The sequence below is a fragment of the Dendropsophus ebraccatus genome, chromosome 14 (assembly GCF_027789765.1).
Source record: "Dendropsophus ebraccatus isolate aDenEbr1 chromosome 14, aDenEbr1.pat, whole genome shotgun sequence".
NCBI lineage: Eukaryota > Metazoa > Chordata > Amphibia > Anura > Hylidae > Dendropsophus > Dendropsophus ebraccatus.
In genome coordinates, this window is record NC_091467.1 from 6243968 (window position 1) to 6265003 (window position 21036).

A 21036-nucleotide genomic window follows, 5' to 3' on the forward strand; every position below is an offset into this window, starting at 1 on the left:
GGGAGTATTCAGTGTCCTGTGTCACCTGCAGAGTATATTCAGGGGAGTATTCAGTGTCCTGTGTCTCCTGTGGAGTATATTCAGGGGAGTATTCAGTGTCCTGTGTCTCCTGTGGAGTATATTCAGGGGAGTATTCAGTGTCCTGTGTCTCCTGTGGAGTATATTCAGGGGAGTATTCAGTGTCCTGTGTCTCCTGTGGAGTATATTCAGGGGAGTATTCAGTGTCCTGTGTCTCCTGTGGAGTATATTCAGGGGAGTATTCAGTGTCCTGTGTCTCCTGTGGAGTATATTCAGGCGAGTATTCAGTGTCCTGTGTCTCCTGCAGAGTATGTTTGGGGGAGTATTCAGTGTCCTGTGTCTCCTGTGGAGTATGTTTGGGGGAGGAGTGCCCCAGGTCACGTGCGGGCTATGTTCAGAGGAGAAGTGTTCCTTATCTCCCGTGGCGTATGTTCAGTGGAGGAGTGTCCTGTGCCACCTGCGGGGTATATTCGGGGGTAGGGATCAGTGTCACCTGCAGGGTATGCTGTGGGACAGTGGGAGGAGTGTCCTGTGTCTCCTGTGGGGTATGTAAAGGCGGTGGGTGCAGCTCACATGTACAGTATATTGCACAGCTTGAAAATAGCTCATATTGAATGAGCTGAAACGTTGCGAATGCACTTTGTGGGAGGAATAAAGTTCACCGTTTGAATACTTTTTCCTGGAGTGCTGCGGTCACTTCTTTCATTTTGTGGATATCTTTACCCAAGGTCCTTACGGGTATAGACCACTGGCACCAACTACATTGGACACTAGGGGCCACATGTATCATCCGGCGAACGGATGATTTTCGGCGGAAAGTGCCGATTTGCGTATTATTTTATACGCAAATGGCCGATTTGCGAATAAAGTATTCGCAAATCGGCACTTTCCGCCGAGTACGCCAGGGGGGCGGAAAGGGGGTGTGTAGTGGGCGGAACGGAGGGCGCGGACTCAGAGTCCGCGCGATTTACCATCCGTTCCGCCCAAATATACGCTGAAAACCTACTCCAGTCCTCAGCTGGCGTAGGTTTTCGGCGGTGCGCACCGACGCGCACGGGATTTATGTAGAGGCAGTCCGCCTCTACATAAATCTCCGTAGCGCCGGAGCTGCGGGGGCATTTTTAAGTCCGGCGTAAAAAACGCCGGACTTAATAAATGCCCCCCTAGGAGTGTTGCGTCCACTCTACACTTGGTTTTATATATATATAGACACACACACATGCATGCACTCTCATAAATGTAAAATCGAATGACATGATCTAGGTCACATTGAGCTCAAAGTCTAGCATTTTTATAGACTCTGATGTATAAATAGGTAATAATAGCATACTAAAGTGTTTACAACCTCAGATAAACAATGGATATCGTCATGTAAATAGATGTGTCATAGATAGACTGTGTATAGAATGAATATAAAGACAAACATTGTACGTAGTAACATACAATACAATACATTTTGATTTTCACTTATCCATTTTCATTTCACATACCAATTTTTATCCATCTGCATAGCCATACTAGCTTTGAGGTCCACGCTTCTTTCTTTTATTCTCCTGTGGGGTATGTTCAGAAGAGTTTTTTGTCCCATGTCGGGGGGGGGGGGGGGTATGCAGGGTATGTTTGGGGGAGTATTCAGTGTCCCATGTCACCTGAGAGGTATGTTGGGGGGAGTATTCAGTGTTCAGTGTCACCTGCAGGGTATGTTCAGGGGAAGGAGTTATCAGTGTCACTGCAGGGTATGTTCAGGGGGAGGAGTCATCAGTGTCACTGCAGGCTATGTTTGGGGGAGTATTTAGTATCCCTTTTCACCTGAGGGCTGTGTTTGGGTCAGTATTCAGTATCCGTGTCACCAGTGTGGTATGTGTTGCTCTCCTTACTTACGGGCGGACAGCTGGTCCCGAGCGCTCTTCATCAGCAGCCGATCCAGCTTTCTGAATTCATTGTAGACGTCTAGTGAATGTCTGATGTCTTCTTCACTGCACTGAAGGGACTCTGAGCCAAAGAGGGTTAAATACCCAGATCTGAGAGACAAGGAGACCCCAATGTAATCAGCGTCCCCCTTACTGAACTGTTAACGGGAGACAAGAAAAAGCTTTGACTGTACCGTAACATCACATCATAGCTGAAGTGTAACAACCCCTCCTCCCGCCATGTTGTTCCAGGTACGCTGCTTAGAATAGAAGAAAGATGGTGGAACATGGTGCCAGTCAGCTGCTGCAAACTATGGTGCTGTAAATGCCTAGAAAAAAGCAATAGACAATCACAGGTCAGAAGCCGCAAGAGTAGCGGTCACCATGCGTACGGTGGAGCATGCAGGGACTGTCGCTATGTCTACGGTGGACTCCGTGCTGGCTAAAGAGAGGAGCTGTATGTATGGCTTATATACATAATGATAAACCTCAGAACAGACATCATCCTGCCCTACCCTATCCTCAGTGACATCATCCCTGCCTACCCCCATCCTCAGTGACATCATCCCTGCCTACCCCATCCTCAGTGACATCATCCCTGCCTACCCTATCCTCAGTGACATCATCCCTGCCTACCCTATCCTCAGTGACATCATCCTGGCCTACCCCCATCCTCAGTGACATCATCCCTGCCTACCCTATCCTCAGTGACATCATCCTGGCCTACCCCCATCCTCAGTGACATCATCCCTGTCTACCCCATCCTCAGTGACATCATCCCTGCCTACCCCATCCTCAGTGACATCATCCCTGCCTACCCCATCCTCAGTGACATCATCAGTGCCTACCCCATCCTCAGTGACATCATCCCTGCCTACCTCATCCTCAGTGACATCATCAGTGCCTACCCCATCCTCAGTGACATCATCCCTGCCTACCCCATCCTCAGTGACATCATCCCTGCCTACCCCATCCTCAGTGACATCATCAGTGCCTACCCCATCCTCAGTGACATCATCCCTGCCTACCTCATCCTCAGTGACATCATCAGTGCCTACCCCATCCTCAGTGACATCATCCCGGCCTACCCCATCCTCAGTGACATCATCCCTGCCTACCCCATCCTCAAGGACATCATCCCTGCCTACCCCATCCTCAAGGACATCATTCCTGCCTACCCCATCCTCAGGGACATCATCCCAGCCTAGCCCATCCTCAGGGACATCATCCCTGCCTACCCCATCCTTAGTGACATCTTCCCTGCCTACCCCATCCTCAGGGACATCATCCCAGCCTACCCTATCCACAGTGACATCATCCCTGCCTACCCCATCCTTAGTGACATCTTCCCTGCCTACCCGATCCTCAGGGACATCATCCCAGCCTACCCTATCCACAGTGACATCATCCCTGCCTACCCCATCCTCAGTGACATCATCCCGACCTACCCCATCCTCAGTGACATCTTCCCTGCTGACCCCATCCTCAGTGACATCATCAGTGCCTACCCCATCCTCATCGTCATCTTCCCTGCCTACCCTATCCACAGTGACATCATCCCTGCCTACTCCATGCTCAGTGACATCATCCCTGCCTACCTCATCCTCAGTGACATCATCAGTGCCTACCCCATCCTCAGTGACATCTTCCCTGCCTACCCTATCCTCAGTGACATCATCCCGACCTACCCCATCCTCAGTGTCATCATCCCTGCCTACCCCATCCTCAGTGACATGATCCCTGCCTACCCCATCCTCAGTGACATCATCCCTGCCTACCCCATACTCAGTGACATCATCCCTGCCTACCCCATACTCAGTGATATCATCCCTGCCTACTTCATCCTCAGTGACATCTTCCCTGCCTACCTTATTCTCAGTGACATCATCCCGGCCTACCTCATCCTCAGTGACATCATCCCTGCCTACCCCATCCTCAGTGACATCATCCCTGCCTACCCCATCCTCAGTGACATCATCCCTGCCTACCCTATCCTCAGTGACATCATCCCTGCCTACCCCATCCTTAGTGACATCATCCCGGCCTAGCCTATCCTCAGCCCCCCACCTAGAGGATACATAGACGGCTATGGTGTACACTGTCCCTGACCTGCAGGATACATAGACGGCAATGTTGTACACCGCCCCTCACCTGCGGAATACATGGACGGCAATGTTGTACACCACCCCTCACCTGCAGGAGACATAGACGGCTATGGTGTACACTGCCCCTCACCTGTAGGATACATAGACGGCATTGTTGTACACCACCCCCTCACCTGCAGGATACATAAACCGCCATGGTGTACACCTCCCCTCACCTGCAGGATACATAGACCGCCATGGTGTACACTGACATCACTCCGCCCTATAGCAGTCTCTTACGGTTGTAGTCTTCTCCTCTCGGCGGCCGGATCATGCTCAGGAAACCGCACATCAAACATCTTTTCCATTAATATCTTTGCATATTTCCCAAAATCCAACTTGTGGGAGGAGTCTAGGAGGATGATGTCATAGGAGAGTGGGTCCAGCAGCACCGTCAGGTACCGCCCCGCAACCTGCACCTGAGGGGAATAAAGCCATGTGTGATGGGAGGGGATGGTGTGTGATGAAAGGGGATGATGTGTGATTGAAGGGGATGGTGTGTGATGGTGAGAGGGTGGTGTGTCATGTGAGCGGAAGATGTATAATTTGAGGGAATGATGTGAGGGGATGGTGTGTGATGGGGAGGGGATCATGTGTGATGTAACGGGATGGTGTGTTACGGTGAGCGGATGATGCGTGATGGTGTGGGGATGCTGTGTTATGGTGCGGGGATGATGTGTGATGGTGAGAAGATGCCATGTAATGTGAGGGGATGGTGTGGGATGGTGAGGGGATGATGTGTGATGGGTGTGAGGCAGTAGTGGATTATAATAGGTCCTATACGGGCGGTAGCCCGAGGCCCTGAGCTCCTGGGGGGCCCATGGCCACCCAAAAAGATTTATACTTTCAGTGGTGTATTGTCTCCTGGCTACATTTCCGCCATGATTTGCAAAAATCGCTGTTTTTTTTTTACCCCAGTTTTGCACAAATCAGGGCATCATATGATTATCTATCCTGTACTATGAGCACCACACTAGTAATACCATAGGGACAGTAGAGTTGGGGGGGCCCAAGCTTGGTCAACAGCCCAGGGCCCTATGGTGAAGGGGATGGTGTGTGATGGGTGTGAAAGGCTAAGAGTTTGATGTGGTGGTGATGATGATGATGATGGTGAGCTGTGTGATGATTATGTTAGGTTATACATACAGGACATAGTGTTTGGCAGGATACTGCAGGGTCAGGTTTGGGTCGTGAGCTCTCCGCTCGCCTTCCTCTCCCTTGGCTTGTGACATCACTATCGTCTATAATCTCTGTAACCCCGCACTCGCTCAGAGGATTTCCGTGCTTTCGTCCTCACTAATCTCATCTTAAGCTCCGCACATTCCTCATAAGTGACTGGTCTCACTTCCTGCAGCTATGGCTTTTTCCATCACATGAAGTCGTGGCCGTCCCCATAGACAAGAGTGTGAGGAGTATGATGGGTGAGGAGTATGATGGGTGAGGAGTATGATGGGTGAGGAGAATGATGGGTGAGGAGAATGATGGATGAGGAGAATGATGGGTGAGGAGTATGGTGGGTGAGGAGTATGGTGGGTGAGAAGGTGATGTGGTGGGTGAGGAGTATGGTGGGTGAGGGTGGGTGAGGAGTATGGTGGGTGAGGAGTATGGTGGGTGAGGAGTATGGTGGGTGAGGAGTATGGTGGGTGAGGAGTATGGTGGGTGAGGAGGTGATGTGATGGTGAGGAGTATGATGGATGAGGAGAATGGTGGGTGAGGGTGGGGGAGGAGTATGATTGGTAAGGATTTTGATAGCGAGGAGTATGGGGGTGGGGGGGAGGAGTATGATGGGTAAGGATTTTCATGGTGAGGAGTATGATGGATGGGGGGAGTAGGGTCGGTGAGAAGTATGATAGGTGAGGAGGTGATGTGTGAGGAGTATGATGTGTGATGGTGGAGGGAGGATTAGGATGGGTGAGGAGTATGATGGGTGAGATGATGGCTGGATTAAAGGGAGGGCACCCAGGGCACGTGCCTCGGGGCCTCCACCACTTGGGGGCCCCCACCAGCCTGAACCCGGAAGCAGGGTTCCGAGTTCAGGCTGGTGGATCTGTAGTGATCTACAGCAACCCCCAGCGGAGCCCAACCGGTGGGGGGTGCATAGGGGCCATGGGGCTGGTAGGGGTCAAGTGGGACGATTAGTGCCCCGCATCCATGTCCCTGGCGGAGCGTGCAGATCTTCTCCTGCAGGCTGCGTGCAATGAAATGACGTCATTGCATGGCCTGCAGTAGAAGATGTGCACCGCTCTGCCACACAGGAGGCCCCGGAGATCAGAGCTCCCTCACCTGCTGCTACTGGATGTGGCTGAACCCTTCCCCCTCCAGAAGAAACCTGCTCTAATGCAGATTCTCACATCGCGTTATTAACACAATAACAATGTGAGAACACGCCTTGACACTCACCCCTCCCCACTCCTGTCTCTAGGCCTGGCATCTTCACATGCACAACAGAGGAGGATGCTGAGCCATACAGCTAGGAGCGAGGAGGGGTACATGCTAAGTCCCCAAAAGTAAGCAGCCATCTGTATAGATCACTAAATAGTTTTTTTATTTTTGGGGGGGGATGAGGGGCCCCCAACAAAATTGTCGCCTGGGGCCTCCACCAACCTTAATTTTGGGTGAGATGATGTGTGATGGGAGGGGATGGTGTGTGATGGGGAGGGGATGTGTGTGATGGGGAGGGGATGTGTGTGATGGGGAGGGGATGGTGTGTGATGGGGAGGGGATGGTGTGTGATGGGGAGGGGATGTGTGTGATGGGGAGGGGATGTGTGTGATGGGGAGGGGATGTGTGTGATGGGGAGGGGATGATGTGTGATGTGAAGGGATGGTGTGTTATGGGGAGGGGATGGTGTGTGATGGGGAGGGGCTGGTGTGTGATGGGGAGGGGATGTGTGTGATGGGGAGGGGATGATATGTGATGTGAAGGGATGGTGTGTTATGGGGAGGGGATGGTGTGTGATGGGGAGGGGATGGTGTGTGATGGGGAGGGGATGTGTGTGATGGGGAGGGGATGATGTGTGATGTGAAGGGATGGTGTGTTATGGGGAGGGGATGGTGTGTGATGGGGAGGGGCTGGTGTGTGATGGGGAGGGGATGTGTGTGATGGGGAGGGGATGATATGTGATGTGAAGGGATGGTGTGTTATGGGGAGGGGATGGTGTGTGATGGGGAGGGGATGGTGTGTGATGGGGAGGGGATGTGTGTGATGGGGAAGGGATGATGTGTGATGTGAAGGGATGATGTGTGATGGGAGGGGATGGTGTGTGATGGGAGGGGATGGTGTGTGATGGGGAGGGGTTGTGTGTGATGGGGAGGGGATGATGTGTGATGTGAAGGGATGATGTGTGATGGGAGGGGATGGTGTGTGATGGGGAGGGGATGGTGTGTGATGGGGAGGGGATGGTGTGTGATGGGGAGGGGATGATGTGTGATGTGAAGGGATGATGTGTGATGGGAGGGGATGATGTGTGATGGGAGGGGATGGTGTGTGATGTGAAGGCATGATGTGTGATGGGGAGGGGATGGTGTGTGATGGGAGGGGATGGTGTGTGATGGGGAGGGGATGGTGTGTGATGGGGAGGGGTTGTGTGTGATGGGGAGGGGATGATGTGTGATGGGGAGGGGATGGTGTGTGATGGGGAGGGGATGGTGTGTGATGGGGAGGGGATGGTGTGTGATGGGAGGGGATGATGTGTGATGTGAAGGGATGATGTGTGATGGGAGGGGATGATGTGTGATGGGAGGGGATGATGTGTGATGGGAGGGGATGATGTGTGATGGGAGGGGATGATGTGTGATGGGGAGGGGATGTGTGTGATGGGAGGGGATGATGTGTGATGTGAAGGGATGATGTGTGATGGGAGGGGATGATGTGTGATGGGAGGGGATGGTGTGTGATGTGAAGGCATGATGTGTGATGTTGGGTGAGGGTAGTGGGAGAGGTAGTGTGGTGGGCTGCCGTGTGGTGTTGCAGCTGCATCCAGTCACCTGCTAGATGGTACTGTGTGATGCCACTACTGTGGTGGTTGGCCGTGGAGTATAGCTCAGCCAGGTGGTAGGTTGTTGTGACGCCAGTGCTGACTCAGCACACAGAAATGGAGGCACACCTGTTTTTTTGTGTGGCTGGCTATACTTTTCCCCAATGGTCGGTGACCTGCCGGGTTGTGATTAGTCCCTTGGGTACATATCATGGTGGTCTGGAGTGGAGTTATCACCCACCCGGACTGTCGGTACCGCCACCCACAGAAAGGGGAGATGACCTAAGGACAGTGTAGCTTGTGTGTAGGTGCTGGTGCAATAATCAATGAGTCCCAATAGAATAAATAAACTTACTTTTTACTTAGAAATCTTCTGTGATACAGGTAAATAATACTTGACTGATACAGACTTGACTTGACTGCACCTGTACTGAGAGCTGTTGAGGCAGAGCGTAGAGTAGTGTAGTAGTGTTGACTTGGTTATGTGCTGAGAAAAGCAGAGAGAGTTCAGAGTAGTGGAGAGGAATAGGTCATGAGAGTCCCAACCCAATTTAGTGCTGTTCTCTGCCGGAACTTTAGAAGAAGTAGAATACTTGAAGAGAATACTTGAAAGAAGAAGAAAACTTGTGTCCGTGTTTCAACCTTTGTTGCCATACCACCTTTTGCCCTGCAGTGTTGAGTTACCAGTCCTATCAAGGTGACACAAGCCCCAGTCCTAGTTACCTGTGTTGCGAGATAGAGTACATAGGCTCTTAGCTGCTTTGCTCCATCCGGATCAGTTCCTTTTCTTTAGGATACTGTCCTGCACTTTTAGAGATGTTCATGACATGGGTTGGGGGGATCCCTGACTTGTCCTCTCTTTTGTGTTTAGCACTGCATCTTGATAAGTGTTGCTTTAGGCTGGGTTCACACACAGTATATTTCAGGCAGTATTTGGTCCTCATGTCAGGTCCTCATAGCAACCAAAACCAAAAAAGAGTGGATTGAAAGCACAGAAAGGCTCTGTTCACACAGTGTTGAAATTGAGTGGATGGCCGATATATAACGGTAAATAACTGCCATTATTTCAATACAACAGCCGTTGTTTTAAGATAACAGCAAATATTTGCCATTAAATAACGGCCATCCACTGAATTTCAACATTGTGTGAGCATAGCCTTTCTGTGCTTTCAATCCACTCCTGGTTTTGGTTGCAATGAGGACCTGACATGAGGGCCAAATACTGCCTGAAATATACTTTGTGTGAACCCAGCCTCAAACAAAGAAGTCCCTGTGTTCTCCATGTCTGTCTGTGCACTACAGCTGGTCTGTCCCGAACGGGGAACCTGGCAGAGCCAGAAGAGAACTAAGTGTGGGTCTACACTTCCTCTCCCCATATGACAACTTCCTACAGGGTGTATGCAACAGCTCCTGCGAGTGGTGGAGAAGAGAGTACAAGAAGAAAGGGAAGAGTAGCTCTCATTGGTGTACAGATCACAGACAAAACAATAACCCTTACATGACTACAGCTGTGCAACATCTATACATGAATATACATACTACTGACATCTAGTGGCAGGCTTTTGCGAGGGGTGTTCAAACTAGCAACACCTGTGGTGGGATACCACAAGTAGGATGGGTGAGGAGACTGATGGGCAAGGAGTATGACAGGTGAGGAATATGATGGATGAGGGTGGCAGTATGATGGGTGAGGAGTATGGTGGGTGAGGGTGGGAGTAGGATGGGTGAGGAGTATAGTGGGAGTAGGATGGGTGAGGAGTATAGTGGGTGAGGGTGCGAGTATGATGTTTGAGGGTGTTGGTGGGGAGAGCACCTCATTAGTATACCTAGCACTGGTGGTCATGTGGTGTAATGAGGTGGGAGGTGTGTACTGATAATTAGTGTGACGAGGAGTAGGACGGGTAAGGAGGTGAATGGGGTGAGGTATCTGGTGATTGATACTAACTGTGAATATGTCTCCATGTTTTGCCTTCATACGTGTGAAGAATGAAACTGCGTCTCTCCCAAACTCGAACGCATGACCCAACCATGGAATCACCCCACAGTCCAGGGGGGGCTCCCCAAGATGTCTGCAACAGGAACACAAGATGATATGTGTGATGGTGACAAATCAGTTGTAAGCTCTGTAGGGGGAACATGGTGAGTACAATGACCCCATCTGCATTTCCTTCTCATGGAGGCCAAATATATGTACTCATACACACATATGCTAATATATATATTCATACACACGTATGCTACTATATATACTCCTACACACATATGCTGTATTATATTACTCATACACATGTATGCTACTATATATATATATACTCCTACACACATATGCTAATATATATATTCATACACACGCATGCTACTATAGATACTCCTACACACATATGCTGTATTATATTACTCATACACATGTATGCTACTATATATATATATATACTCCTACACACATATGCTGCATTATATATACTCCTACACACATATGCTGCATTATATACACTCATACACACATATGCTGCATTATATATATTTATACACACGTATGCTGCATTATATATACTCCTACACACATATGCTAATATATATATATATATATATATATATATATATATATTCCTACACACATATGCCAATATATATATATATATATATATATATATATATATATATTCCTACACACATATGCCAATATATATATATATATACGGTATATACTCCTACACACATATGCTGCATTAAATATACTCATACACACATATGCTGCATAATATATATATATATATATATATATATATACTCACATTTGCTGCATTACGTATATACTCATACACTCATTTGCTGCATAATATATATATATATATATATATATATATACACACATACTCATACACACATTTGCTGCATTACGTATATACTCCTACACACATATGCTGCATTATATATACTAATACACACATATGCTGCGTAATATATATATATATATATATATATATATATATATATACTCACATTTGCTGCATTACGTATATACTCATACACACATATGCTACTATATATGCAGGGTGGTCTACAAGTCAGTGGACAGTATGTGTAATAGGGTTATGAAGTGAGATTTATTAAACATGGTGTAAAGTGAAACTGGCTCAGTGACCCCCGGCAACCAATCAGAGTCCACCTTTCATTCCTCACAGACTCTTTGGAAAATGAAAGCTGAAAGCTGATTGGTTGCCGGGGGCGACTGAGCCAGTTTCACAGATAAATCTTCCCCCAAATCTGTTTTCTTTTCAGATCATTCAAAAAACCCATAATGGCAAATAATTTAAATACAGATCAAAGAAAATGGAAGTTATTACAGTATTGGAAATCTCAAAAAGCTAAAACCGTCAGAACAAAGTGGGGGAGATTTATCAAACATGGTGTAAAGTGAAATTGGCTCAGTCGCCCCTAGCAACCAATCAGATTTCACCTTTCAGACTCACAGACTCTTTGGAAAATGAAAGGTGGAATCTGATTGGTTGCTAGGGGCGACTGAGCCAATTTCACTTTACACCATGTTTGATAAATCTCCCCCATTGGGTTTAAACATTTGGTGCTCGAGCCGCAAAGAGAGCCACCATTTACTGCAATGGTGACAGATTCGCTGCCACTGGCTTCGTCCTTACTGCTCCAAAAACTGCTCGCCCCAAAACCCAAGTCTGTACAGAGAATAAAAGACGACTTGTTGCTGAGCCCAGAGAAGTCACCAGAAGCTTCTGTTGGGTGGAAGCTCTTCGTCCATGGCTGATACCTGGATTATTGGAGGATGGCCCAGACAGGCGGCTGCAGTGTGCTGAGAAACGGAGGAAAATCCAGTCATTTTAGACAGCGTTATGTGGCGTGATCATCCGGTCATAGTAACAGACAGAGCAGTCACAGGAGATGAGTATCTAAAAATTCTAACGAATGTTCCCCAGTTACAGCAATGGCCTCATTCACATGACAGGATGGGGCCTTCCACATTATTCAGGACTAGTCCACAAGGGTCTGGATGAAGCATTTCCTATTATTTGGATTGACAAATAAAGAAAAGCCATGTCACACACGCAAGGGTGGCACTCCCCAGAAAAAATTAGAGAAAGCTGTATGTAAATGTGAAAAATATAGCAAATTTTATTTTATTTAGTACACAAAAGTCAAGAAAGTGCACAACAGGGACAACAAGGGACCCTTGAGAAAGTCTCGTGACGGAGACGGAACGCGTGGGGTTTCTTGGACCCTGACATGGACTCCCCCTCTGGTGATATCTGATTCCATCTATTGACTCCCATACATTGTTTTCATTTTCTACCCTTTACCTGTTTGGGTTGTTTTGTGTCCATCGAGCTGAATTACTTACAGAGACATTATTGCTCACATTTTTGACACATTTATATCATTTCATGTTGTGAGTCAGTATCATTTACCATAGGGGGGTTTATCACATTGACACATGTCAGTTCGTCCTGGTTCCATGTTTATTTAACATGGACCTGTGTATGTTGTGGTTTTAAGTGTTTTTAATTTGTATATTGTGCACTTTCTTGACTTTTGTGTACTAAATAAAATAAAATTTGCTATATTTTTCACATTTACATACAGCTTTCTCTAATTTTTTCTGGGGAGTGCCACCCTTTCGTGTGTGACATGGCTTTTCTTTATTTGTCGATTTGTATGAGCTTTTTCATGTCATATTGGGTTGAGCACCCTGCTTTATAGATTTTAGTAGTGCCTTGCCCTCCTTTTTTGTTTTTGGCTATTATATGGATTGGCCGCTCACCAGACTTGACCCCAATAGACTTTTTCTTTTGTGGAGTACTCAAAAACCAAAAAGTGTCGGTGTTTTGAAAAATGACATTGTAGTCTTCACCTCTCGGCGGTCGGGTCATGCTCAGGAAGCCGCACATCAAACATCTTTTCCATCAATATCTTTGGTGAGGGGATGGTGTGTGATGTGAGGGGATGATGTGTGATGTGATGGGAGGGGATGATGTGTGATGTGATGTGAGGGGATGATGTGTGATGTGATGGGAGGGGATGATGTGTGATGTGATGGGAGGGGATGATGTGTGATGTGATGGGAGGGGATGATGTGTGATGTGATGGGAGGGGATGATGTGTGATGTGATGGGAGGGGATGATGTGTGATGGGAGGGGATGGTGTGTGGTGTGATGGGAGGGGATGGTGTGTGATGTGTTGGGAGGGGATGATGTGTGATGTGAGGGGATGGTGTGTGATGTGATGGGAGGGGATGATGTGTGATGGGAGGGGATGGTGTGTGATGTGATGGGAGGGGATGGTGTGTGATGTGTTGGGAGGGGATGATGTGTGATGGGAGGGGATGGTGTGTGATGTGATGGGAGGGGATGGTGTGTGATGTGATGGGAGGGGATGATGTGTGATGTGATGGGAGGGGATGGAGTGTGATGTGATGGGAGGGGATGATGTGTGATGTTAGGGGAGAGGATGGTGTGTAATGTTAGGGGATGATGTGTGATGTTAGGGGAGAGGATGGTGTGTAATGTTAGGGGATGATGTGTGATGTGAGGGGATGATGTGTGATGTGATGGGAGGGGATGGTGTGTGATGCGATGAGAGGGGATGGTGTGTGATGTGATTGTGAGGGGATGGTGTGTGATGTGAGGGGATGATGTGTGATGTAATGGGAGGGGATGGTGGGTGATGTGAGGGGATGATGTGTGATGGGAGGGGATGGTGTGTGATGTGATTGTGAGGGGATGGTGTGTGATGTGAGGGGATGATGTGTGATGTAATGGGAGGGGATGGTGGGTGATGTGAGGGGATGATGTGTGATGGGAGGGGATGGTGTGTGATGAGAGGGGATGATGTGTGATGGGAGGGGATGGTGTGTGATGTGATGAGAGGGGATGATGTGTAATGTGATTGTGAGGGGATGGTGTGTGATGTGATGTGAGGGGATGGTGTGTGATGTGATGTGAGGGGATGGTGTGTGATGTGATGTGAGGGGATGATGCAGGGGTGTAACTACCACTGTAGCAGCCATAGCAGTTGCTATGGGGCCCAACACATCAGGGGGCCCTGTTGCCTGCTCCTGCAGTACACTGGGCCCCCTGAGCTGTCATCATTTGAAGCATTAGGTGGCCAAGTGGGCCTCTTAGGTTCTTCAAATGTCTGTTTACCTGCAACCACTCCTGACAAGCCCTTGCAGTTTTGAATAAACGTGACGGCTTAGTGGTCATTCAAGAATGGGGGGCCCCAATCAAGTTTGCTATGAGGCCCAGCCATTTCTAGTTACGCCCCTGGGATGATGTGTGATGTGATGTGAGGGGATGGTGTGTGATGTGATGGGAGTGGATGGTGTGTGATGGTGTGTGATTGTGAAGGGATGGTGTGTAATGTGATGGGAGGGGATGGTGTGTGATGGGAGGGGATGGTGTGTGATGGGAGGGGATGGTGTGTGATGGGAGGGGATGATGTGTGATGGGAGGGGATGGTGTGTGATGGGAGGGGATGGTGTGTCATGGGAGGGGATGGTGTGTCATGGGAGGGGATGATGTGTGATGGGAGGGGATGGTGTGTGATGGGAGGGGATGGTGTGTGATGTGATGGGAGGGGATGGTGTGTGATGGGAGGGGATGATGTGTGATGGGAGGGGATGATGTGTGATTGGGAGGGGGATGGGAGGGGATGGTATGTAATGGGAGGGGATAAAGTGTGATGGTGAGGGGATGATGTGTGATGGGAGGGGATGGTGTGTGATTGTGAGGGGATGGTGTGTGATTGTGAGGGGATGGTGTGTGATTGTGAGGGGATAAAGTGTGATGGGAGAGGATAAAGTGTGATGGTGAGGGGATGATGTGTGATGGGAGGGGATGGTGTGTGATGGTGAGGGGATGATGTGTGATGGGAGGGGATGATGTGTGATGGGAGGGGATGATGTGTGATGGGAGGGTATGATGTGTGATGGGAGGGGATGGTGTGTGATGGGAGGGGATGGTGTGTGATGGTGTGTGATGGGAGGGGATGATGTGTGATGGGAGGGGATGGTGTGTGATGGTGTGTGATGGGTAACCAGCTGTTTCCCCTTTAATGCAAACACAACCTGTATTTCTTGCGCTTCATCCTGGGTTCGGTTTGGAGGGACTTTGTGGACAAATAATAAATCTTATCTTACATCCAGATCCTGAACCTGGCAGCAAACAGAGTCCTGTCCAGCCGGGACTGAGGCGGGAGGGACGGATCTGACGATAGTTAGAGAATTTGGAGCGAGATCTTCTGGATTCTGGTAAGAAAAGTTCGCTATATTCTCCATTGAATTTGGCTAAAAGAGAAACGTGCGAGAGAAAAGGGAAACTATCAATCATGGCTGACTAACGCTGACTAATGGTCTTTTTACACGGAACGATTTATCGTTCGAATTTGCACGATAACGATTGAATTCGAACGATAATCGTACGTGTAAACGCAGCGAACGATCAAACGACGAGCGAGAAATCGTTCATTTTGATCTTTCAACATGTTCTCAAATTATTGTTGGTCGTTCGCAAAAAATTCGCAGATCGTTCAGTGTAAACATTCTTTCAGCGATTTCACCTATGTGTGAGATAGGCTTAAACGATCGCATAGCGACTTTTCCGTACGATTTATCGTTCCGTCTAAACGCTGATCGTTATAAAAAAAACATTGTTCATTCAAAATCGTTAATCGTGCGATCGGGCAAATTATCGCTCCCTGTAAAAGTACCATTACGGACCATCATCCACGTTTCCGCCTAGAAGATCAGCACTAAATTACGGAGGGCTGATCTTTGGGTTATTTTGAGGTGTCCTGGGTCGTCTGGAGAAGGGGCCGTGTGTTATTAGACTGCGAGCTCTGTGGCTCATGGAGAAGAGATAATATATAACTCCGTGACGCACGTTAACGGTAATTGCTGAAATCGTTCCTCTGAAAGTTGATTACCAAAGAATTCTGCAGATGACACGTCCATATTGTGTAACAGCCATAGTATTGCACAGACAGCTGTCACCTGAAAGAGAACACGGTCTTAAAGGGGAACTCCTGCAAAAATCTTTTTCTTACAAATCAACTGTTGTCAAAAAGTAATATAGGTTTGTAATTTACGTCTATTAAAAATCCTCCAGTCTTCCAGTACTTATCAGCTGCTGTATGTCCTGCAGGAAGTGGTGTATTCTCTCCAGTCTGACACAGTGCTCTCTGCTGCCACCTCTGTCCATGTCAGGAACTGTCCAGAGCAGCAGCAAATCCCCATAGAAAACCTCTCCTGCTCTGGACAGTTTCTGACATGGACAGAGGTGGCAGCAGAGAGCACTGTGTCAGACTGGAGAGAATACACCACTTCCTGCAGGACATACAGCAGCTGATAAGTACTGGAAGACTAGAGATTTTTTAATGAAAATCTATATAACTTTCTGAAACCAGTTGATTTAAAATAAAAATATTTTCACCAGAGTACCCCTTTAAGGAAGTACTTACTAGGGACAATCCTATGTATGCTTCAGATTCTAGGATCCAACCAATTACGGCACATGTTATAATGACCCTACTTAGTATACTGGTGTATGGTGTGAGGGGTGGGAGCCAGTCCTATGGAACATCGCAGACAGACCTTATAGGAACTGCTACAATTGGCAACCAGACTTGTGTAACCGATTATAAAGAAAAAGAAGAAAGTCCCTTGAACAACACCTGCGAACTGCAACGAGTTACTGATCACAGTAAGAAGTCCCCAGTCAGATGAGGGATGATATGCCATAGGGGCCGATATCTCAGGAACAGATCCTATATATTATACAAGACCCAGATAGCAACATGGAAACAGAATCCAAAGTAGAGACAGCAGGGGGCGCCACTCTAGAAACTACCTTAGGATTCACCAACCTATGAGTATAAACTGGCACTGAACACAGCATATGAGGAAAAGAAGGAATGGCGGGAATGGCTCAGGTATACGGCAAGAAGTCCTGAAAGGGAAAATTGTATAGCTTGTGCAACAGCTTAACCACAATTAGCTACAGTCCCTTTTCATTAAAGGGGTACTGCACTCAAACATGACCTTTGATATGTTGCTGCCCATGGTGAGACTAACAATTTCTTCCATACGTGTTATTATCTATTCAGTCTCCTTCCCCCAGTTCTCAGCTGCTGCTTTCTGCTGAAAACACAAAAATCTGTGTGTAAGCTTTTCTCTCTGTCTCCCCTTCGCTTCTGAGACAGCTGTAAAAAACAAGTCCCTGGCAGGCTTTATCTGCAACATTGTAGCTTCTTTGTAATGCTAGGGGGGTTATTCACAGTGAGTTCATCAGCAATTTAACCTCATAATAACCATCCCAGCATTACAAAGAAGCTACAATGTTGCAGATAAAGCCTGCCAGGAACTTGTTTACATCAGCCGTCTCAGAAGGGAGGGGGGAGGAGGGGGAGACAGAGAGAAAAGCTCACACACAGATTTTTGTGTCTTCAGCAGAAAGCAACAGCTGAGAACTGGGTGAAGGAGACTGAATAGATAGAGCGGAATACCCCTTTAAAAATGTTTAGATTAGACTGTAAGGGTCCTTTTACACAGACAGATTTATCTGATAGATTCTGATAATCCATTCCTGGCTTTGCTGGAACAATCTGTCGGATAATGTGTGTGTGTAAGCGGGTCCTTAGAGCGATAATCTGTGTGTGTAAGCGGGCCCTTAGAGGGATAATCTGTGTGTGTGTAAGTGGGCCCTTAGAGGGATGATCTGTGTGTGTAAGCGGGCCCTTAGAGGGATGATCTGTGTGTGTAAGCGGGCCCTTAGAGGGATAATGTGTGTGTGTAAGCGGGCCCTTAGAGGGATAATCTGTGTGTGTAAGCGGGCCCATAGAGGGATGATCTCTGTGTGTAAGCGGGCCCTTAGAGGGATGATCTGTGTGTGTAAGCGGGCCCTTAGAGGGATGATCTGTGTGTGTAAGCGGGCCTTTAGAGGGATGATCTCTGTGTGTAAGCGGGCCCTTAGAGGGATGATCTGTGTGTGTAAGCGGGCCCTTAGCGGGATAATCTGTGTGTGTAAGCGGGCCCTTAGAGGGATAATCTGTGTGTGTGTAAGCGGGCCCTTAGAGGGATGATCTGTGTGTGTAAGCGGGCCCTTAGAGGGATAATCTGTGTGTGTGTAAGCGGGCCCTTAGAGGGATAATCTGTGTGTGTGTAAGCGGGCCCTTAGAGGGATAATCTGTGTGTGTAAGCGGGCCCTTAGATGGATGATCTGTGTGTGTAAGCGGGCCCTTAGAGGGATGATCTGTGTGTTAAGCGGGCCCTTAGAGGGATAATCTGTGTGTGTGTAAGCGGGCCCTTAACGGGACAATCTGTGTGTGTAAGCAGGCCCTTAGAGGCGTACATGAGTGTGAATAAGGCCTGGCTGCCCTGGGTCCGCTCTCTTCTAGACACCTGTTTCTGGGTCGTCTGATGAAGGATCTTTTGAATCCTGAACGCTGACAATTTAACATTTTTTTGTTGGCCAATAAAGGTGTCACTCCTAAAATACTGTGATCACAAGGATCTACCACCATATGGACTACCCCAAGAATCCAGGATGCAACAACTACCTGTATTTCCTCACTTCATCCCAGGTTCAGTTTGGAGAAACTTTTATCGACAAATAATAAATGTGACTCACACACACACATATATATATATCATTCATACTGGTATATATACTACCACATTCATACAGGGATATATATACACCTACATTCATTCATGATTATACACACACACACACACACATACATATATATATATATCATTCATACTGGTATATATACTACCACATTCATACAGGGATATATATACACCTACATTCATTCATGATTATACACACACACACACACACACACACACACACACACACACACATACACATATATATATATATATATCATTCATACAGGTATATATACTGCCACATTCATACAGGGATATATATACACCTACATTCATTCATGATTATACACACACACACACACATATATCATTCATACAGGTATATATACTACCACATTCATACAGGGATATATATACACCTACATTCATTTATGATTATACACACACACACACACACACACACACACACACACACACACACATATATATATATATCATTCATACAGGTATATATACTGCCACATTCATACAGGGATATATATACACCTACATTCATTCATGATTATACACACACACACACACACACACACACATATATATATCATTCATACAGGTATATATACTGCCACATTCATACAGGGATATATATACACCTACATTCATTCATGATTATACACACACACACACACACACACACACATATACCCACTTTCTTGCACACATATATACATGATTACACACACACACACACACACATATATATATATATATATATATATATATATATATATATATATACAAACAGTCACGTATACCCACACAGATATATAGATTTTCATACAGACAGAGATTATAATGCCCCGGGGTGGGGTTAGAGGGGACTCACCTATGTCTCCGGAGGAAGGTGGCCCAGATGAGGGCTGTGAGGGTGACAGCGAGGAGCAGAGCAGCGATCATTGTGCTCCAGGTTGGAGGCAGCCTGCCCTTATATCCTGTGTGGGGAGAAGGAGGAGGCGAGGGGCTGGATACACAGCAGCTGCCTCTGCTACATCTGTCTCATTCACCAGGGGCAAATCCTTTACAGATGTGTGCAGTCTGCCCCCCAGTGGCCACCAGGCAGAGGACTGAGGCGGGGGTCCCAGAGGCGGTGGTTCCTGCTGAGGAAGTGATCTATTTTCTGTGGGATCCTATAATGTGCAAAATAAAATCTGGAGAATGTAGATGAGTGCAGCAAAGTTGAAGGGGGTGGACAGGATTGCAGCAAAGTGGCAAGAGGGTGGACGGGAGTGCAGCAAAGTGGCAGGAGGGTGGACGGGAGTGCAGCAAAGTGGATGGGGGGTGGGCAGGAGTGCAGCAAAGTGGAAGGGGGGTGGACCGGAGTGCAGCAAAGTGGAAGGGGGGTGGACAGGAGTGCAGCAAAGTGGCTGGAGGGTGGACGGGAGTGCAGCAAAGTGGAAGGGGGGGTGGACAGGAGTGCAGCAAAGTGGCTGGAGGGTGGACAGGAGTGCAGCAAAGTGGAAGGGGGGTGGACAGGATTGCAGCAAAGTGGCTGAAGGGTGGACGGGAGTGCAGCAAAGTGGCAGGAGGGTGGACGGGAGTGCAGCAAAGTGGCAGGAGGGTGGACGGGAGTGCAGCAAAGTGGCAGGAGGGTGGACGGGAGTGCAGCAAAGTGGCAGGAGGGTGGACAGGAGTGCAGCAAAGTGGTAGGAGGGTGGACAGGAGTGTAGCATAGAGGCTGGAGGGTGGATGGGAGTGCAGCAAAGTGGTAGGAGGGCGGACAGGAGTGCAGATTAGTGGCAGGAGGGTGGATGGGAATGCAGCTATGGTTTTGGGGCTATAATACAGGATTCTGGATCAGTGGTTATAATGGATGGTTCAGTGGCTATAATACAGGATTCTGGATCAGTGGTTATAGTGGATGGTTTGGTGGCTATAATACAGGATGCTGGATCAGTGGTTACAGGTGTTGGTTTGGTTGCTATAATACAGGATGCTGGATCAGTGGTTACAGATGTAGAGTTGGTGGCTATAATACAGGATGCTGAATCAGTGGTTATAATGGATGACTTGGTGGCTATAAAACAGGACGATGGATCAGTGGTTATAGTGGATGGTTTGGTGGCTATAATACAGGATTCTGGATCCGTGGTTATAGTGGATGGTTTGGTGGCTATAATACAAGATGCTGGATCAGTGGTTATAGTGGATGGTTTGGTGGCTATAATACAGGATTCTGGATCAGTGGTTATAGTGGATGACTTGGTGGCTATAATACAGGATGCTGGATCAGTGGTTATAGTGGATGGTTTGGTGGCTATAATACAGGATTCTGGATCCGTGGTTATAGT

At 47.7% G+C, this 21036-nt stretch overlaps 1 protein-coding gene across 2 annotated transcripts in view; it reads right to left on the bottom strand.

Moving 5' to 3' along the window:
* Positions 1-19984, bottom strand: part of PTGIS (prostaglandin I2 synthase) — a 39121-nt gene extending 19137 nt beyond the window's left edge. The window contains exons 1-6 of one of the 2 annotated variants that reach the window (XM_069953961.1): positions 15143-15199; positions 11830-11871; positions 9994-10117; positions 4313-4491; positions 2123-2257; positions 1900-2039 (exon numbers count right to left, since the gene is read on the bottom strand). In XM_069953961.1, the coding sequence (XP_069810062.1) occupies positions 1900-2039; positions 2123-2257; positions 4313-4491; positions 9994-10023 (484 nt within the window). In that variant the 5' untranslated portion in view covers positions 10024-10117; positions 11830-11871; positions 15143-15199. Of the gene's footprint in view, positions 1-1899; positions 2040-2122; positions 2258-4312; positions 4492-9993; positions 10118-11829; positions 11872-15142; positions 15200-19574 lie in introns of those variants that run through there. The other variant, XM_069953960.1, reaches the window with a different exon arrangement.
* Positions 19985-21036: the final 1052 nt, after the last annotated feature.